The 18064-nt window shown below is 48.9% G+C and overlaps 1 protein-coding gene across 2 annotated transcripts in view; it reads left to right on the plus strand.

The window, feature by feature from the left end:
• The window catches only part of NUP62CL (nucleoporin 62 C-terminal like), a 724508-nt gene that overhangs the window by 128186 nt on the left and 578258 nt on the right, over positions 1 to 18064 (plus strand). For both annotated transcript variants that reach the window (XM_069613059.1, XM_069613058.1), the window contains exon 3: positions 11888 to 12282. In XM_069613059.1, coding sequence (XP_069469160.1) covers positions 11888 to 12282 — 395 coding nt within the window. The remainder of the gene's footprint in view (positions 1 to 11887; positions 12283 to 18064) is intronic.

Below are 18064 nucleotides of genomic sequence, written 5' to 3' on the forward strand. Positions count from 1 at the left end.
GAACACAGTACCTTTAAAGTTGAGGACGCTCCAGCGGTGGCAGTCGTTCATGGCAGCGGGTGCAGTTCGTGGTTTCGACCAGGGGAAGAGAAGTTCTCGTCCAGGCGGAAACTTGGAGTCGTTGCACTGCGCAGGGAAGAGACCAGCCGCGGAGTTCGTCGGTTAAAAGGTGCGTTCCTGTTATTCACGGTCACAGTGGTGAAGCTTGGCTATCCGGCCGCCGGGGTGCTTGGCACGGGCGATTCGACCAAGAGACGTCCTGGAAGGCGAACTGGTTGATCCCACCAGCTCAGAGGAAGAAGACTCTTTCAGCAGAAGATCTTCTCTTGTCGTCGGGGAAAGTGGTGAGGTCATTGCAGCCGGGCTCCACTGGTGGTGTCGTCGTTGCAGATGGCTCAGCATCTCCCCTCTTAGGATTTCTTAGGTCCTGTGGCGACTTCTGAAGTTCCAGTCCCAAAAAGCCCTGCTTTTATGCAGAAAAACCCCCATTCAACAGCCTAGCTGTCACTCATACATGCTAAGTGGTGAGCCGGGCGGCTCACCACTGGGCCAATCAGAACAGAGTGCGACTTGTGTTGCTAATGCAACGCAGTCCAGGGTGTAAATTCCCCCACCCACACACATCCTGTGGAACCCAGACAGAGTGGCACCAGCTGGAGGGCTTCTGTGGAGAAGCCCGCCAAAAAGTGGAACAAAGGGCCCGACCTTGGTTGGAGTTACAGAGACTGACACTAATGCCATTTTAGAAAAGAGTTCTGGCGAAAAGACCCAACCAGTGATTTTGTATTAAATAAATAAACCAGCAGTATCTTTAACATTGCACCAAAAAGTGGTGCGTTTAAAATCAATGGGAAAATCCCATAGGAAATATTCTGGTGGAATATTTTGCGTGGTAACCACTGCCACCAGGGGGGACTGGACAGTGCCCTCTTGGAAACAGACCCAGGGGCAATCGAATTAACCCCTTCCAGTACTTCCACAATATGATGTACTGGTTCTGTTCATAATTTTGGACTAGTAAAGTCAATGGTGACTTTACATGCCCTGGAAGACAGTAGTCAGTCCCAGGGTATGGAGTCTATGTTTGGGGGTCACTATGACACCCCTGTGTTACTGCACTGAGGTTGCTATGTAACACATACACTAAAACAGATGATGCCCTATGGAGTAAAAAGACCCCATAGCCCGTAAGCACACAAAAAGTCAGACATACCTCAAATCCTGCCTAAGAGTGGGAGGAAAAGAGTCTCACTCTTAGCAGGAGAAAAAAAAACAAACCCCAAAAATCCAGCAAAGCTTGGATGATTTTAGGAAGGGAATCCTTACTATGAGAACAGGTCATTAGGTGTTATGTTTTAGGGAAACCTCACCCTCTGTAGAAGAGAAATACTGTGTCTCCTAACGGAGTAATCCTATTACCTTGGTGGCCTTCTCCTACCAGGTGATCCAACTGACTAATACCACCCCCAGGGTTAGGATCAGGTCGCGGCTGCCTTCCCCGGCCACCTGGGAGTAGACTTTAGGCTGGGATTCTGAGAGGGCTCTGCAGGATTCATCACAATAATCTGCTTTCTGCAACCTGAATGAGTCTAAGTGGGACGGGGGCAGGGTAAAAGGGAAAACAAATAGTTATCTTACTTATCGAAAGTCTGCCCGTCCCAGACAGGAAAAACCACAAGGATGTGTCTGGCGTGAGACTTATACTCTCCCCACCACAGGGAAAGAGACCATGGTTCATCTCAGACTGGTAGACCCTGATTGGCCTAAGAGAACGAGGGTGTAGCCTATCTCTCAGGGCATGGACAATTTATTCAGTGAGAACTGGGATATGGAAGAGGGATGAGGAGGTAATGGACCTTCAGTTAGTGTCATGAGAAGGCCTTTGAGATGCCTTTTCTGATGTGTGCTTTAGATGTACTAGCTCCGTCTCAGAGCTAAAACTCTGTATTCAGATGTAAATAGATCCTGTAGATCAGTATTTATTTTATTCAAATTTGTATAGCGCACAGCAGCCCTGAGGCATTGTGGGGCTTGTTACAGAGGGTGACGAGCTTCGTTACAGAGTTAAATATTTGTACTTTACAACTTGTGTCATATTTACATACAATATACAATTACAGTTGGCTGCAGTACAAGCTGAATGAAAAGGGTGAGGAGTGAGTGAAGGAAGGTTAGTAAGAGAAGGAGGTTTTGAGGTTCTTACGGAAAGCAGGAAGGGAGGTTTCAGCTCCGAGGGTGGTAGGTAGCGAGTTCCATAGTTTAGCGGCTACGTGGGAGAAACTAATCCCTCCTGCTTTAGCTCTGCGGATGCGAGGGATGTGGAGTTGGTTAGCGTACTGAGGTCTTGTGGGACGCGTGGAGGAGGATCTAGTTTCTGATAGGTATGTGGGTGCTGTGTGGTTGAGGCATTTGTGTGTGATAGTAAGGATTTTGAGTGTGATGCGGTGTGATGCGAGCCACTGTGCTGCATGTCTGGCTTGGGAGATATGGTCCCTTCTAGAGATGCTCAGTGCTGCTCTAAGGGCATGGTTCTGAATAGTTTAAAGTCCATTTAAATTTTTTTGTGGATGTGCCTGCTAGGAGGGCATTACAATAGTCTAGTTTAATGTCTATAGTTGCTCTGGCTATTGCGAGACAGTTTGGGTTGGAAGGGTAAGGTTTTATGGCATTTATGAGTTTGGTGCTGTATGCAGAGGCGGAGGCGATGGCGCTAACTTGTTTTTTCATTGATGGAGTAGCATCAATGAAGACGCCTAGCGTCTTAACAGAAGATGAGACTGGGATGATGGAGTTGTCAATGTTAAAGTTGGAGTATTGGCCGTCAAGTTTGGGTAAGGTGGCTTTTTGTCTGAGGATACAAATTTCAATCTTATCCCTGCTGAGGTATAAGTCATTCAAGCTTGGATTGTGGTGTAAATATTGTGTAAGGACATGGCGTCTTGGTTGTAGGAACCAGATAGTGGTAAGAGTTCTTGGGTATCATCGGCATAATTTGTATATGCTGTACCCAATGAGTCAAGTAGGTCGAAGAGAGGCTTAGTAAAAAGTTTGTAAAGAGTAGGGGCTGTGCAAGAGCCTTGAGGAACTACACAGTGAATGGTCGTGGGGTCAGCATTTGCTGTGTTAGAGAATACCTTCTTTACTCTGCCCTCCAGGAAGAAGGTAATCCAGGTGGCTGCTTGTTTAGAGAAGTGGGCTGCTTGCATGAGATGTGTAGTAAGCTTCTTGTGATTTACCATATCAAAGGCCGCCGAGAGATCATGGACGAGGAGGAGGGCCGCTTACCTATATCCAGGATCTGTGTGTTTTGTCCTTTGCGGAACCCAGATTGTCTCTTACCTAGTATAGCGTTGGATTCCAAGTAGAGTTGGATCTGGCTATGAGCCGCCTTGTCAAGAATTTTGAGAAGGAAAGGGACAGTGGTTATCGGCCTATAGTTGTTGGGCTGTGCTGGGTCTAATGAGTTTTTTTTTTTTTTAGGGTTTTTTTAGTTTTTTTATTAGAAGGGGGCGTACCCATGCTTCTTTCAGGCTGTCGGGAATAATACCTGTTCTAAAGGAAGCATTTATGAAAGCCGTTAGGAGGGGGGCGAGGTCCTTGGCACACCCTGATTTTGGGAGGGCATATGTCACCTTTGCATAGAGAAGGTTTGAGGTGTTTGATGAGATCAATGACCTCTGATTCAGTGGCGTCCCTAAACGAGAATTGAAGGGGGTGGGAGTCATTTACCTTGATTAAACTGTGCGTTAAACAATGCTGCAGATGCTTTAAAGAGTAGTACAGAGTATGTCGGGCAGCACGCCATGCGGCTGTGCTTCCCTTGAGCTCCTCATCAAGACGGCCAAAGCCACAGCATTTTACCCTCTCCACATGGAAATTCCGGCTCAAATTAATTCGCTACGGGTTTAAGAAGATGCACCAATGCAGCGGGAGCTTTTGAGAGCAAAACGCATCAGCTGGAGCTTGTTTGACGAATATGAACTCCGGCGGTAACCGAAGCACAAAATGGCGGCGTGCGCCATCTAAGGCAGTCAAGGAGTGAGAGATCGGACGGTCCCGCCGTACCTGTGTCTGGATGCCCTTGACCCAGAAAACCTAGAAATGCAGCCCGGCGGGACCCCCATGGGCCCACAGCAGACTACCTCGGCTGAGAACGCCCGCTGACGGAGAGCTGAGTGGGGAGGAGGAGCGGCGCTGCAGATAGAGGCTGTCTGGTGGGCATGCCTGGAGGCGCGACTGCCTTTGGCGGGGCCGAGCAGACTGAGGACCTGAACGGGGGCTCTGGAACGGCTGGATCCTGGGGAGGCGTGAATGAGCTGGTGCACTGCTCCGCCTGACTCTCCGCTGTGGCGCTGCCCCTGGGATCCTGTCGGCTCGGGGCGGCGCATGAGACAACTCTCCCCTCTGGTCGCCGATTAGCAGAGGGGCACTCCCAACAACCTAGAGGCGGGAACTGGCTGGACCCGGACCAGCGACCCACAGGTGAGTGATACCCCATCCCAGAGGAAGACCAGAGTTCCCCACTCCCAAACGAACGGCCTCCACGCTGGGGTGACCTCACAAATCTCTCGGGAGCCGGGCACAAAGCTCTGCCGAGATCGGGGGTAAAGGCCTCCCACCCCCTGCAAGCCCCACCTCATCAGAAACGGCCAAGGGGAGCCCCGCACATCTACCATCCCTTGGTTTTTCAGCAGTACAGAGACCACAGGCGGAGACCATCCGGCAGCCTGTCTAGAGACGAGACATCCCTGTGTTGGGTTGGGCGGAGCGGAGACGCTGGGACATCAGAATCCCTGGTGGGCGGTGGCGGATTGGGAGTTCGGCTCGCTGGACTTCCCTGCGCTGTTTTGCCCCTGGGAGCTGGCCTGCTTGGGGTGGGGCCGAGAGGGGGCCCCCTTGAGCGGAAGCCTCCTGACCTCTGGCCAACAGACTGAGGAGGAAGCACAGAGGTGCCATGAGACGTGGGCCCCGGCCCTCACCACTCGCCTGGAACCTATGAAAGGGAAAACTTACCTGGGTTAGACCCGCTGAACACTTCAATGTGCTACATCATCCTGGATCAGGAGTGGAGATACTTCTGACTTTACAAGATACACTTGCTGCTCTAGAACAACCTCGAGGGCCTCTCCAACCATGTTTAGGTTCATAACAAAACCCTCTGAAAATTAGAAGGGGAGCTTCATCCTCTTCAGGCTCTGTCCGACCGCGTCACACCAAAACACCTGAGGTCGACCCTGCACTACTGGCATTCCTCTCTTCCCCTATTCTCATTGGGATCACGATCTGAAGACCTCAATTCCTGTCTCGGGGGGATTCCCAAATCAGGAGTAAAAAAGAAGGGACACGGCATACAAGCCTACCTGTCGCCAAAACCTGCAGAACCGCCGCCTACACGCAAGGTCACGGCTGAAATCAACGCTGCCCCATCCTCAGCTCTGCCCCCCAACATGGCGATGTCCAAGGAGGACCTGGAACAGATGCTCAGATCCTTCAAACAAGATATTAATCAAGAGATTAAGGAAGAGATCAAGACCTCCAAAGAATCCTTGGCTCAATCCCTCGCAGACCTTACCTCTCATCTTGGAGGGATTGAATCCAGGGTTAAAGACCTGGAAAACACAGTATGCGAACAATCTCATAACAATGAAGCACTGGCAGAAACAGTGAAAAATCATTGAAGGGCACATCGAAGACATATGGGCAAAGCAGGCCAACTTGATAACTGGGTCGAGACGGAATAATGTGCGCCTTCGAGGAATCCCCTGGCAGATATCCGATCAAGACCCATCGGAATACGTAGAGACATTATTCAGATCCCTCCTCGACCTCTCACCAAATGAAGAGTTACAGCTAGATAGTGCCCACCGGGTATACTCCTCAGCTCAACTTAAAAGGACCCTGACACCTGATGTGCTCACCTGAGTACACTTTTTTCGCCAGAAAGAAGCCATCATGGCAGCAGCCAGGAGTTCGGACTCGATACAGTTCCAGGGTGCGAGGGTCCATTTTTTCCAGGACTTGGCTCCTTCTACCTTGGCGTGTAGATGGCGTCTGCAGAAGGTGACTGCCTGGCTGAGAACCCGGAAGATCCGCTACCGATGGGGGTTCCCGTGTAAGCTGATCTTTGACGTCTATAGCCAACATTACATAATCTCTTCTGAGGAAGAAGCCTGATGGCAGATCAGCCTGATAATGCTGAGACAAACTCCCATGATCAGAACACGGATGGGTCTACTCTACACCCCTTCCCGAGGACCGGGCGAGGGAAAAGCAAATGGCGACAACAATCTGCGGCACATTCACGTCAAGAACTCAGCCCTGAGAAAATAATCACTAATTCAGAGGAGACCTCAACCCAAAACTTAGGTGAGGAGGAAGGTTGGGCGGCCACCTGAACTGACCCCAATTAACAGTAATCGGCCGGGCTAACAAGATATAACCACCCAGGAGGTCTCTCCAGGCCTCTTGACGCGCCTCGAGAAAGCAGACCTATCACAGTCAAGTTGGGGAGCTTAGAGCTTTGATGATGGCCCTTCGCCCCTCTCTACGGTTGTAACCGAGAATGACACAACTCCAATCTTTGACCGAGAGACCAAGAGGAATGGGCTAACCCCAACATAAATTTGAAAGTTACTCCCCTCCTTATTTCCCCCGCATGCCATGTTTGGCGATTTAAGAGCCTGGTCATTTCCAAAGGTTAATCGGCTTGGGCGCCTGAGTGGAAGGTGCCCGACATAGTTTACACCTGGTTAAAGTTGTCTCTGGTTATGGGAATAACACAAGTTGCAATGAAAATAACTTGGCCTCTTTGTTATGTAATTTATTGTTTTAATTCTTGTTTTGAGTTAAATTGGCGTTACTGTTTCACTCACCACGGATACCCCACAGGTTACTTTGCAATGATTGACCTGACTGGCTATTCTGCTTTTGGCCCTTTTAGGGGAGCTAGTTTGGAGCGAAAAAACTCATGCAACAGAATAATGACGGCCCCAAGCTTTATATGTATCTCTCTTAATAGCGGCGCAAGATAGCGCCTCAGATAGCCAGTCCAGGCCCGCATGGGGGCCAAAAAGAAGATTGAAGTTCCAACTGTGGTCTCGGAGGGAGTGGGCGGGGAGGGAGGGGAGGTATGTTATATGTTTCTTTCGAACCACTCGTATGGTAATGATTAATCAATAATCTTCTGCATATAACATTGTTGTAAAGTTAATAAAGAAATTAAAAAACATTTTTTAAAAAATGTATCGCTCTTAATGTGCAGGGCCTGAATTCCCCTCTGAAACGAAAAGCACTTTTCCATAGATTGGGGTCTCTATATGCATCGGCTTTATTCCTTCAAGAGACCCATCTACGACCGGAAGAGGAATCCCGCCTTAATGATCAGCTCTATCCCACTAAATTTTTTGCCTCCAGTGGACTGAAGAAGCGAGGGGTTGCCATCCTAGTACGGAGGGGGATTTCCTTTACAACCATAGGGCTGGTGCGGGATGAGGAAGGGAGGTTCTTGTTGGTCAATGCCATGTTAAATGGGCGCAAAACCACACTGGTTTCAATATACGCCCCTAACGTCAAACAAGATTTGTTTTTCATTAAATTGTCGCAAGCCATACTTAAACATGCAGAGAGGGAGGTAATTTTAGGCAGGGATTTTAATGCTGTAATTAATCCTCTGGTTGATAAAACATTACGGCCTACCGTAAATGACAGTAACAACTTCAGGGCTCTCACCTCTCTGCTGAAAGAGCAATCTTTGATTGAAGCATGGAGGTATTACCATCCAGAAGAGAGGGATTACACCTACTTCTCAGCAGTTCATGGGGGTTTCTCTAGATTGGACATGTTTTTGGTATCAGATTCACTCATTCACAAGGTGTTGGAGGTAGATATTCTCCCTGAAGCTCTGGCGGACCACTTTCCAGTCTTGTTAGCCATAGCTCGCCCCCCCCCCCCGTGGGACCTCCCTGGAGGCTAAATGACTTCCTCCTAGAGGACCCAACGATTCGAGCCCATATCAGTGAATCCATGACACGGAAGATGTGAACTGGGGCACGGTATGGGAGGCGAGTAAGGCGGTGATTAGGGGACACCTCATCGAGCAAGCAGCACAACAGGGGAGGGCTAGGAAGTTGCTCCGGGAACAGCTGGAAGGGGAAGCCCATAGACTAGAGGAGTCACACAAACCCCCTCAGTGCCCGCTAAGGGATTTACACATAGCTAAGAAAGCGCTGGAAGCGCACCACATAGGAAAGGCAGCCTATGGCATGATGCGCACCAAAAACATTTTATACCAAAGGAAACAAGGCTAATAAATTTCTTGCAGCCAAACTGGGGAAACAGGCACGACAAAATAGGATAGATTACCTGCGGGACAAAAAAGTCAAGAATGCCTCATCCGAAGAAGGGAAATACCACATTGTCAAGGAGTTTTTCAGGGAACATGCAGCCCCACATAGGGGGGGGGGGGGGATTCACAAACCACCAAGACTTTCATAACTACAGCAGAGCTACCCCAAATCTCACAAGATTTACAAGAACCCCTAGAAGAGCCAATCTCCCCTGAGGAATTGGAACTAGCTGTTAAATCACTCCCTATTGGCAAGGCCCCAGGCCCTGATGGCTTTACAAATAAGTTTTATAAAACCTTTTGCAAAGAGCTCACACCGCACCTTACGAAGCTATTCAATGAGTGTTGGAAATAAGGTACGGTCACACAGTCCATGGCAGAATCTAATACAACCCTAATTCTAAAGCCAGGGAAAGACCCAGCGGAATGCTCATCCTACCGCCCATAGCCTTGCTGGGGAAACCTTACCTTCTCTAATAGACAGGGACCAGACAGGATTTATCCAGGGCCAATCTGCCCACGACAACCTTCGCAGAGCTATAGACCTGATAGCCCTGGCCCTGGCCCCATCGTTCCCAGGTTCTCACTCCCTACTATCCCTGGATGCACATAGGGCATTTGATAGCATGTCTTGGGAATATCTGCAAGCAGTCCTGAAGGGCTTTGGATTTGGCCCACAATTCTCCAAACTGATCCTATCGAATTTCCAGATTCCCTCCACTGTAATACGAGTTAACTCTAGCTGGACATCCCAGATATCCCTCGGTAGAAGGACCAGACAAGGGTGTCCCTTATCTCCGCTGGTGTTTGCACTCGCCATGGAGCCCCTAGCCCAACATACCTGCCTCCACCCCGACATTCGGAGGTTTGAAGTTGGGGATCAATGCCATAAAGTTGCACTTTATGCAGATGATGTGCTTTGTTTCCTAAAGGACACTCAGACTTCAATCCCTCCACTCATGGGGCTTCTTGACCAATTTGCGGTGATCTCGGGATTCACAATAAACGCAACAATATCGATAGGCCTGAACCACTACACGTGCTAAATGTCTTGCAAAACACTTACTCCCTTAGATGGGAAAGCTCCACAATTGCATACCTTGGGGTGCACTTGATTCCAACCTATTTGAGCCTACAGAAAGCTAACATCCCCCCCCCTACTAAAAGGCGCCAAGGAATCCTTACAGAAATGGGCACTTCAAGAGATATCTTGGCTGGGGCACATAAGCACAGTCAAAATGACCTTGCTCCCTAGGCTTCTTTATACCCTACAGGCTCTCCCTGTATTTATCCCTGAACGGAACCTATTAAACCTACAGAAGGAGATTAGTCGGTTCATCTGTCAACGAAAAACACCCAGAATTCAGCGTAAGATTCTAACCCGGGGCAGGCACTTGGGAGGTTTGGGGCTTCCTTCCATATTAAGATACTACCGAGCAACTCAAACTGCCCCTGGCCAGAGGATCCCCCCAAATGGCAGGACATGGAACAACAGTTCTCCGGAGCGCCCCTCTCTCATCTTCCCCTCCTCCCGCGAGAGGCGCGGACCTCTCCGAAGCTTCTTCTCCCAACCACAAGATCCACTCTTCTTTCCTGGGATAGACAATACAAGTTAAGGGGTCTCTCCTCAGGGCTGGGCCCACTCTCCCCAATCACACAGAACCCTGCCTTCACACCCGGCCTTCAGGTCAACTCTTATCAAAATTGGTCAAGAGAAGGATCCCTTAGACTGCAAGATCTCTATGACAACAACGTTGCACTGACCTTTGCCCAATGCAAAGAGAAATTCACTCTCCCGGAGACCGAGAGATTTAAATACATACAATCGCGACATTGGATTACCAATCCAACTACCAAAAAGGATGCCACTAGGCCCCCCTCAGGCCTAGACCTAACAGTCACAGAGGGGCAACGCCCACATAGAGTAGCAGTCTGTTACCGCCTCCTAGAAAATGTCCCAGAGGACAAGAAACTCCCTTATATGCTGGCATGGGAGATGGAATTAGGAATTGAAATATCCCCAGAGTCATGGCAGAGAATTTGGGACAGAGCGCATAGGTCCTCTAGATGCACGGCTGTAAGGGAATGTGCTCTTTAAATCTTTTACTGATGGTATTGCTCCCCACAGACTACATGGGATGAATCCAGAATATCCGGACACCTGCTGGCATGGGTGCGGGGCTAAAGGAGACCTGGGTCATCTATGGTAGCACTGCCCGGTCATTCAAACTTACTGGTTAGAAATTAGGTCAAAGATCAAAGACCTATGTGGAATCCTCCTCCCCATGGAACCACTAGTGATGTTGCTAGGAGACTCGCCAAGCAACGGGGTTTACCTCTGCACTACTCATGGCGGCCCGACTTACACGAGCACGATTCTGGAAGGAAATGGAGGTTCCCCACATAGCATGCTGGTGGGTGAATGTGGGGGAACTCCTGGGGGTGGACAAACTAATAGCAGCTATAGAAAACCAGATACCCAAATTCACAAGCGTCTGGGGACCTTTCCTAGACCACGTCGCAGAAAAGGAGCATATGTTCTACCAACCCAGGATGGTTAAATACCTTTTCCAGCCCTAACATGCCTCTGACATAGGGAACTTAGTCATCAGATGGACTTCTAGCCGGAGCATTAGTACTGCCCGTACAGGGCAAGGTGATGACCTGCTGGTAGCTATGGTGAGATTTTATTTTCTCTTCTCCTTCTCTTCTTTGTCACCCTTATCGTCAGTTCAAAAAGCTACATGATGGCAAGCTACAATACCCTATTCCCAGAGGACGTTTAAGATGCTTACAAATTTGATGAATTACAAAATGTTAAAATGAAATGTTGATGTTTGATTAAGAGACTAATTGCTGGATCAAATGTTATGACAAGCTATGAACTTACCCATTCTTTAAAGTTACTGGTGTTTTTCTTTTTACGACTAATGAAATGTAAATGATACTGAATTAGATGGTTGTATCATAGACTCTGAGATGAATTATATGATCACCTGGAATGACTCTTGATGAATTTAATGTTTAATCAATATTTCAATAAAAATATCTTGACAAAATAAAAGTAGTACAGTGACAAACGTATATTTTACAGCATTTGATCGCACATTTTGTTAAGTTGTATTTTATCAGAACTCACAATGGCGCAAAATATTTCCCTGAGTGTAAAGTGAAGCAGTTGGGCAAAGACTCTGCACTTTATACAGAAGGGCACAGAGTGTTAATATGCACAGAAAGCGCCATGCCTAGCTACTACTCATGTGCCCTTCACTTTTCTCTCCACTCACACTAGTAAGAGAGAAATCTGGATTAGGTCAAATACCCCTTCTACCTAACTACCCTGTTGGACAAATCTGATGTATTGCCCTTTTTTTCAATATACGCGTTTTTGATTTCCATTTCTTGATTCGGCTAATGCTTGAGGAGAGTTTGTAATACATGTACACATTTAACCGATTTATAGATCATTTTTCAAAAACACATGAATGGAGTGTATTTGTGAACCTTCACATATTGCTAATGTGTATATTTGTATTGTTCTAGGGCAAGTGCACCTAAATTGAATTTGGGAGGTACAGGTGCATCACAGCCCTCTGCAGGTTTGGGTGGTTTTGCACTGTCGAACACTGCAGCAAGTGGCACAATGCAGGCCAGCCAGGCTGCAGCTCCTACTGGCTTTTCGTTTGGTACGAGTACAACCACATCCCAGCCTGCCGCCCAGCCTGCCGCCCAACCTGCCGCCCAGACTGCTGCAACAGGAGGCTTTTCTTTCTCAAATTCATTATCTGGGAACACGTCTGGTTTTGGAATGACTGCTACTAGTACTGCAGCTCAGCCAGCAACTGCAACAGGATTATCCTTTGGTCTCCCTAACCCCTCTACAGGAGTAACCAGCACACAGCCAGCAGCTACTTTCAGCCTCGGGGCGCAGTCCACAGGTATGTAATGAGAATGCCGGTTTACAAATTGTGATCACATGTTTGTTTGTTTAGAATGAAACCCTCCACCTTCTTATAGTTTGGTCTTGTACATCAAATATCTACTTGTTATTTTAATTGTCTGCATTAATTTATAAATGTTTTTGGGGGAAACCTTCACAACTTACTCCAATAAATAGATTTACTATCTGTGAAACGTGTATATCTTCCTTGATTTGGAGGTGGGATCTTTGTTTGGCATTATTAATCAATTAAAAGATGTACAATGTTGAGGAATCCCAATCATCTAATTAAGGCTTGGTGCTCTTTGGGAACAATAAAATAGGCGTGGAAGTGCAGAAATTGAACCCTACAGGTTCATTTTGAGGGTAAACTATTGATTGACCGACTAGTTTCCACATGTCTTTCAAAGACAAATGATAAACACGATAACCAACAAGAACACTTATTTTCCATTCTAGAAGAAAATTTCATACTGTGTGTTTGTGAGTGTGTGTGTGTGTTTTCCAGGAAGATCGTTCCCTCTCCCAAAGGGGGAGCCACCCCCTTTGGCACTAGGGTAGTGAGCCCCCTATGCGTAACACCCCCTTAGGGGATACAGGGTAAGCGGATCCATCTGTAGGTGACTCTGCCCCCCACCCCTTAGGGGACAGAGACCCAGATGGGCCTATGCCACCATTCCTTTTCCCCTATTACCAACACCTTTTATAGGGTTTACAATGAACGCATGCACCCTTTTGTAATGGCTGGCTTTGTTTCTAATCTGGCTTCTGACCAATCCTCTGCGAAGACTCCGGAATCTCATCGCTCCTCCCCACCCCGAGATGTTACCTTAGGACAAGTAATCACAGGATGTCCTCCACAAACGCAATAGACTGGTATGTGGAAAACCCTTCCAGTCCACAGTCCATCCCCTCCAATGCCCCTCCCCATTTATATTTTTTACAAGTTTCTTTTTATATTTTTTTGTATTGTTTTCGGTTTAAGGATCGGGAAAGCGGTAGGTTAGACTAGGATTCCAGACGGAGGACTTAACGTTGTTTTTGTTTTACTTTCTGACTAACACCCTTGTGAATTATTTATTTATTTTCTTTTATAGGGTAGGGTTTCAGCTTGGGGAAAGATGATCATTTTGCCTGACTAAACAAACTCTTTAAACCATGTCCGGTGGGCAGAGTCCTGTTTCGGACCTTCTACAGTGAGTACAAACTACAAAGCCTCATGTGGGGTCAGAAGGTGGGATTTAAACAACTCTGTACAGGGTTGACATACCTGCTAGTGAAAGGATTGGACCCTAGGGCATGAGGTTCTGAAGTGGCTACCCCCAGTCCAACGTGGTTCGACCTCCTTAGCCTAATCGAGGTAGAAATGCCAGCTCAGGAAAGCTTAATCTCTACTGGTCTGTCAATCTCTTCCCCCTAGAAGGTCCTCTGTTTGTCAGCTAAGTCTGGGTTGGCTCTGAAACAGTCCCTGCACATATCCGCAGCGGTGATCGACTCATAATATAAAGGGCAAATGAAGGTAGTATTACATAGAGCTGGGTCCCAGAGCTATATAATAAAAACTGGAGACCCCATAGCTTATAGCTTGGGATATCTTGGAACAGTCCTCGACTCCCCACCCCTTGGATGATCATAATTTAACCCCTCCACCACAAGTAGATCTGGAGGAAACTATTAGCCTCACTATCTGGCCTTCGCCGAGAGGCAATCTATCTGCTGAAGTCTGTGACTGGGCTATTCCCGAAGATAAAGGGTGTGATGAATCCTTAGATGTTGTCACTTCTCCCGTGGTGGGGGGCTGGGGGAGACTCTTCCCATGGGACCATGCCAGTGCAGCCACAGTCCAATAGTCCCCCTGGGGGTGCTACATTGCGGGAGGATCACACGGGGAGGGAAACCTCTTATGAGATGAGGGACGACCTTTTAGGAAGAACGCGGCATCCACGCACCCCTTTACAACCTCCCTCATCCTCTTACCCTATACAGGGTAACCTAGTCCCGCACACCTCCACCCCATGTGTAAGGTAGGCCATTCCACCTTGCTGCCTTATGCTGAGACGAGGAAGAGGAGGAAGAGTAAGGACTGCCCATGTGAATCCAATAACAAAACTGGGACTAAGAAGAATGGCAGTAACCTAGTAGAGAACAATGGACTTCATTATAAGTTTGCCGGTATCCTGGTGGAAAATCTGCTAGGATACCGGCAAATGCCATTACCGTTTCTGGCACTCAATCTGGCGGCATTACCGCCAGGTTACTAGTGCTGGAGTGACGGTGTAAATCCCCATTCAGAGTCCCATAGGACTCTGTGTGGGGGATTTGCTGTCATTACCGGCAATACCGTGCCGGCAATAATGGTGGTTTTTGCCAGTAAGGTGCGCAGGTGTCCCACCAGCAAACCTGTAGTTGGCCGGTCCGGTTAAGTGCAGGTATACATTAATAGCAGCACTTTGATACTGGACCGGCCGACTTATAATGAAGCCCAATATTTTTACTGAGATGAAGAAGTGCAGAGTGCTGACAAGCATCCAGTGGAATCAACAGGAGCGTGCAAGTCAATATGAACATATTGGTATCTCTGGTATAAAGGGAAGACTGACCAAGTATGTGGTCAAGCCATTCCAGGAGGAACCACAAGATGTCAAGCGAGACAGGAAGGAGAACAGACCAGTATGCTCCGGGATAATGAGCTGGGAGCAGGACGAAAACCGCGCTGCCCAGAGAAACAGGGAAGTTACAGAGCCGTCACACACAAGGAGAAGTCTGAGAGCTGGAAGAAGCCCCGCTCAAACAGACTCTCAGGAGAGATTGGAACCCACGCAGACCAAGTCAAAAGTTAAGCGGGTTACCGAAAGGGTGAAGGGGCCCTAAGAAGGTGGCAAGTAGAAAGGCTTGAGGAAAGCTGAGAAGTGAGGGTCGGGGACCCGGAAAGCAGTAGAAGCTACAAATCATAGTGAAGTGATAGTGCCTGCCAGGATAGTGAGCAAGGTCTATCTTGCGAACAGCATGGGAAGGGAGAAACCACAGGGCTACTTGGCAGTATGAGGGCAGCCAGAGAGTAAAAGCAAAGGGGGGAGCTTGGGTCCCAATGAGAAGGATCTCGGTTTTACCGACATTAAGGCAGAGATCATTGGCAGCACACCAGAACTGAATAGCGGTCAATGAGAGAGGAACACTGGGAGGCAGTGGAGGGAACCTTGACACTGGAAGTGAGGAGAGAAGGCAGAGATGAAATGGGCTAAGAGCCACGGTGAGCGAATAGAGCCCTGAGGGATGCTGCAGGTAGAGTGCGATGTAAGAGAGAAAAGAGTCCAGTTGAACCTAGGGTGGTCGGTCGGAGAGGAAGGACAGCCAGTCCAGTGATGCCAAGGGTATCACGGAGCCGGTTTATAAGCGTGGCATGATTGACCGTATCAAAGGAAGAGGAAAGGTCAAGAAGGATGAGAGCGGAAGGAGAGTTGGAATCAGGATTTGAGAGCAAGTCTTTACGAGTGTTCAGGAGTGCAGTTTCCATGCCTCTGGCTGCTCTGAAGCCAGACTGGTGGTCGTGGAGACAACCATCAGATTCAGTGTGGTGCATCAGCTGGGAGAGATGACCAGCTTGTCTAAAAGTATGCCCAGGAAGGGGGTAATGGAGATAGGGTGGTGGTTAGCTCGGTAGGGGGGGTTGGCAGAAGGCTTTTTGAAGAGAGGGTGCACAAGGGGGGACTCAGAGTGGCAGGAAGGCGCCAGTGGCAAAGGAGTGATTGCAGAAATCAGCCAAGGCTGGTGCAAAGAAGGCAGTGTTGTTCTCAATAGTTCTGGAGGAGCAGGTGACCACCTGTTTGGAAGAGACTTTTTATAGAGAGGACTTGTCTACAGACCTTATCTGGTGATATGGGTGAGAAAGGGGAGAATAGGAGGGGCGGGGGAGAGAAGGTAGGATAAAGGGCAGACTGAGAGCGGGTGAGGGAAAAGGGAGGGTGTCGAGGAGAGTGAGGACAGGATGTTCTGAGTTTTGGTTATAAAGTGAGAGGCCAGTGCAGTGCAGAGGGTCAGGGATAGCTGAGAAGTGGAGACTGCAGTAGGATTGGTGAGTTCCTTGCAGAATATGAACAGTTCAGCCATTTTGTTAGTGGCCTCAGAAATGTGGGTCTGGATATAGGCCACCTACTTCAACCGGATGGAGAGTCTGTATTGCCTTTGGAGCAGTCGGCAGGCCTGTCTTGTCAGAGTATGTGCCTGTCACTTCTGCTGAGCAGCTCTGCAGTTGCGTTTCAGAGAGGCTAAGTCGGAATCATACCAGTTGTTATACTTGGAGGCAGGCTTCATGCAGATCCTCCTAACCGGGGCAAGGATGTGCAGTTTTGGAGAGGTGAGGGGTTAGCAAGGGTTGTGTGTCAGTGTGAGATTCAGTGGCCGGAGTGCGAGGGGGAAAGAAAGTGGCAGCAAAAGCAGCAACTGACACACGCTTCATTGGTTGAATGATGGAGGAGACTGGCAGCGCGGGCGGAGGCTTAGCCATGGGACCCAAGAGATCCAGGTGAGGGGGCAGTAGAGTATGATCGGACCTGGAGAGGGGCGTAGTGAGAGGGTTGGCGATGGGGGGCAGGTGATGTCTGCTGATTTGAGAGCATCCAATAAGTGTCTGACTGAGCGCGTCTGACCGGATGCAAGAATGGTGGCGAGTCACAGAGGCTGCGGAAGAGTCCAGAGGCTGCATCAGGGGAGTTGCGGTGAATATTGAAGTCTCGGAGGAAGAGAGCTTCTTAGAGGTGGAGGCCAGGATAGAGGAGGTGAGGTGAGACCACTCCAGGAGGAAGAGGGAGACTGGACCAGCGGCCCTGTACATGGTGGCAAGTGTCAGTGAGAGGATTGGAGAGACACCAAGCCGGCAGATGAGGCATTCGAAGGAAGATTAGGACTGAGTGGGTATGATAGTAGCAGGGACCCATTCAGGGAAGATCAGGGCCACTCCGCCACCAGAACGGTTAGGCCTGGGCTTAGAGAATCTTGTAGCCCTCAGGGAGCAGTGTAAAAGGTTTGACAGAGCTGGCCGTGAAGCACGTCTCGGTGAGAGCGAGGACTTCAAGGTCGAAGTCTTCAAGGAGGTGGCAGATGTCAGAGGAGTGTTAACGGCAGAGCAAGAGTTGAGTGTACCAAAGTGGAGCTGGTTGCCACCTTTCAAGGTCTTCTGAGGAGGGTTACAGGAATGTGGCACTCTGGTTGGTGGTGGTGAAGCGGTTAGATGGGTGGCAGAAGGAGGAGTTGCAGGAGAAGGGAGTAACTTAATGAGAGACGGAAGACACTTATCAAAGAGGAGCAGGTTGGGCTGAGAGCCCCGGACCTTGACGGTGCCATTCTGGTGGACATTAATGATGCCCCTAGAGGATGGAAATATGCCAAGAGTACTTCCCATCAGGTTCCACCATTAATGGGCAAAGAAGAGAAAGCGGAGAGCACCGAGACCATATGGGTAATCCAAAGGTCCGGAGAGGGAACGACAAAGAGGATGTCGGTGATAGTCTGCCTAGAAGAAGCATTGACACAGGTGTCAGCGATGGGTGGGCCTGGATTTGAAGACCAGGGACCTTCTGGACTTGAAAAGAGAGAATGAGGATAGGTGAAAGAGTAGCAGTTAGAAAAGTTAGGGGAGATGGAAAACACCATGGAGGGAGAGAACAGAGCAAGAGATGGAAGGGGGAGAAAGAGAGGGAAGGAGAGACTGCGCGACAAGCACACCGGGCGACCTAGCTGCAAGCCAGTCTATGACGGAGCAGGTACATGAGAGAGGACGTCCA

This window comes from Ambystoma mexicanum, chromosome 5p (genome assembly GCF_040938575.1).
Source record: "Ambystoma mexicanum isolate Mex_15411 chromosome 5p, UKY_AmexF1_1, whole genome shotgun sequence".
NCBI lineage: Eukaryota > Metazoa > Chordata > Amphibia > Caudata > Ambystomatidae > Ambystoma > Ambystoma mexicanum.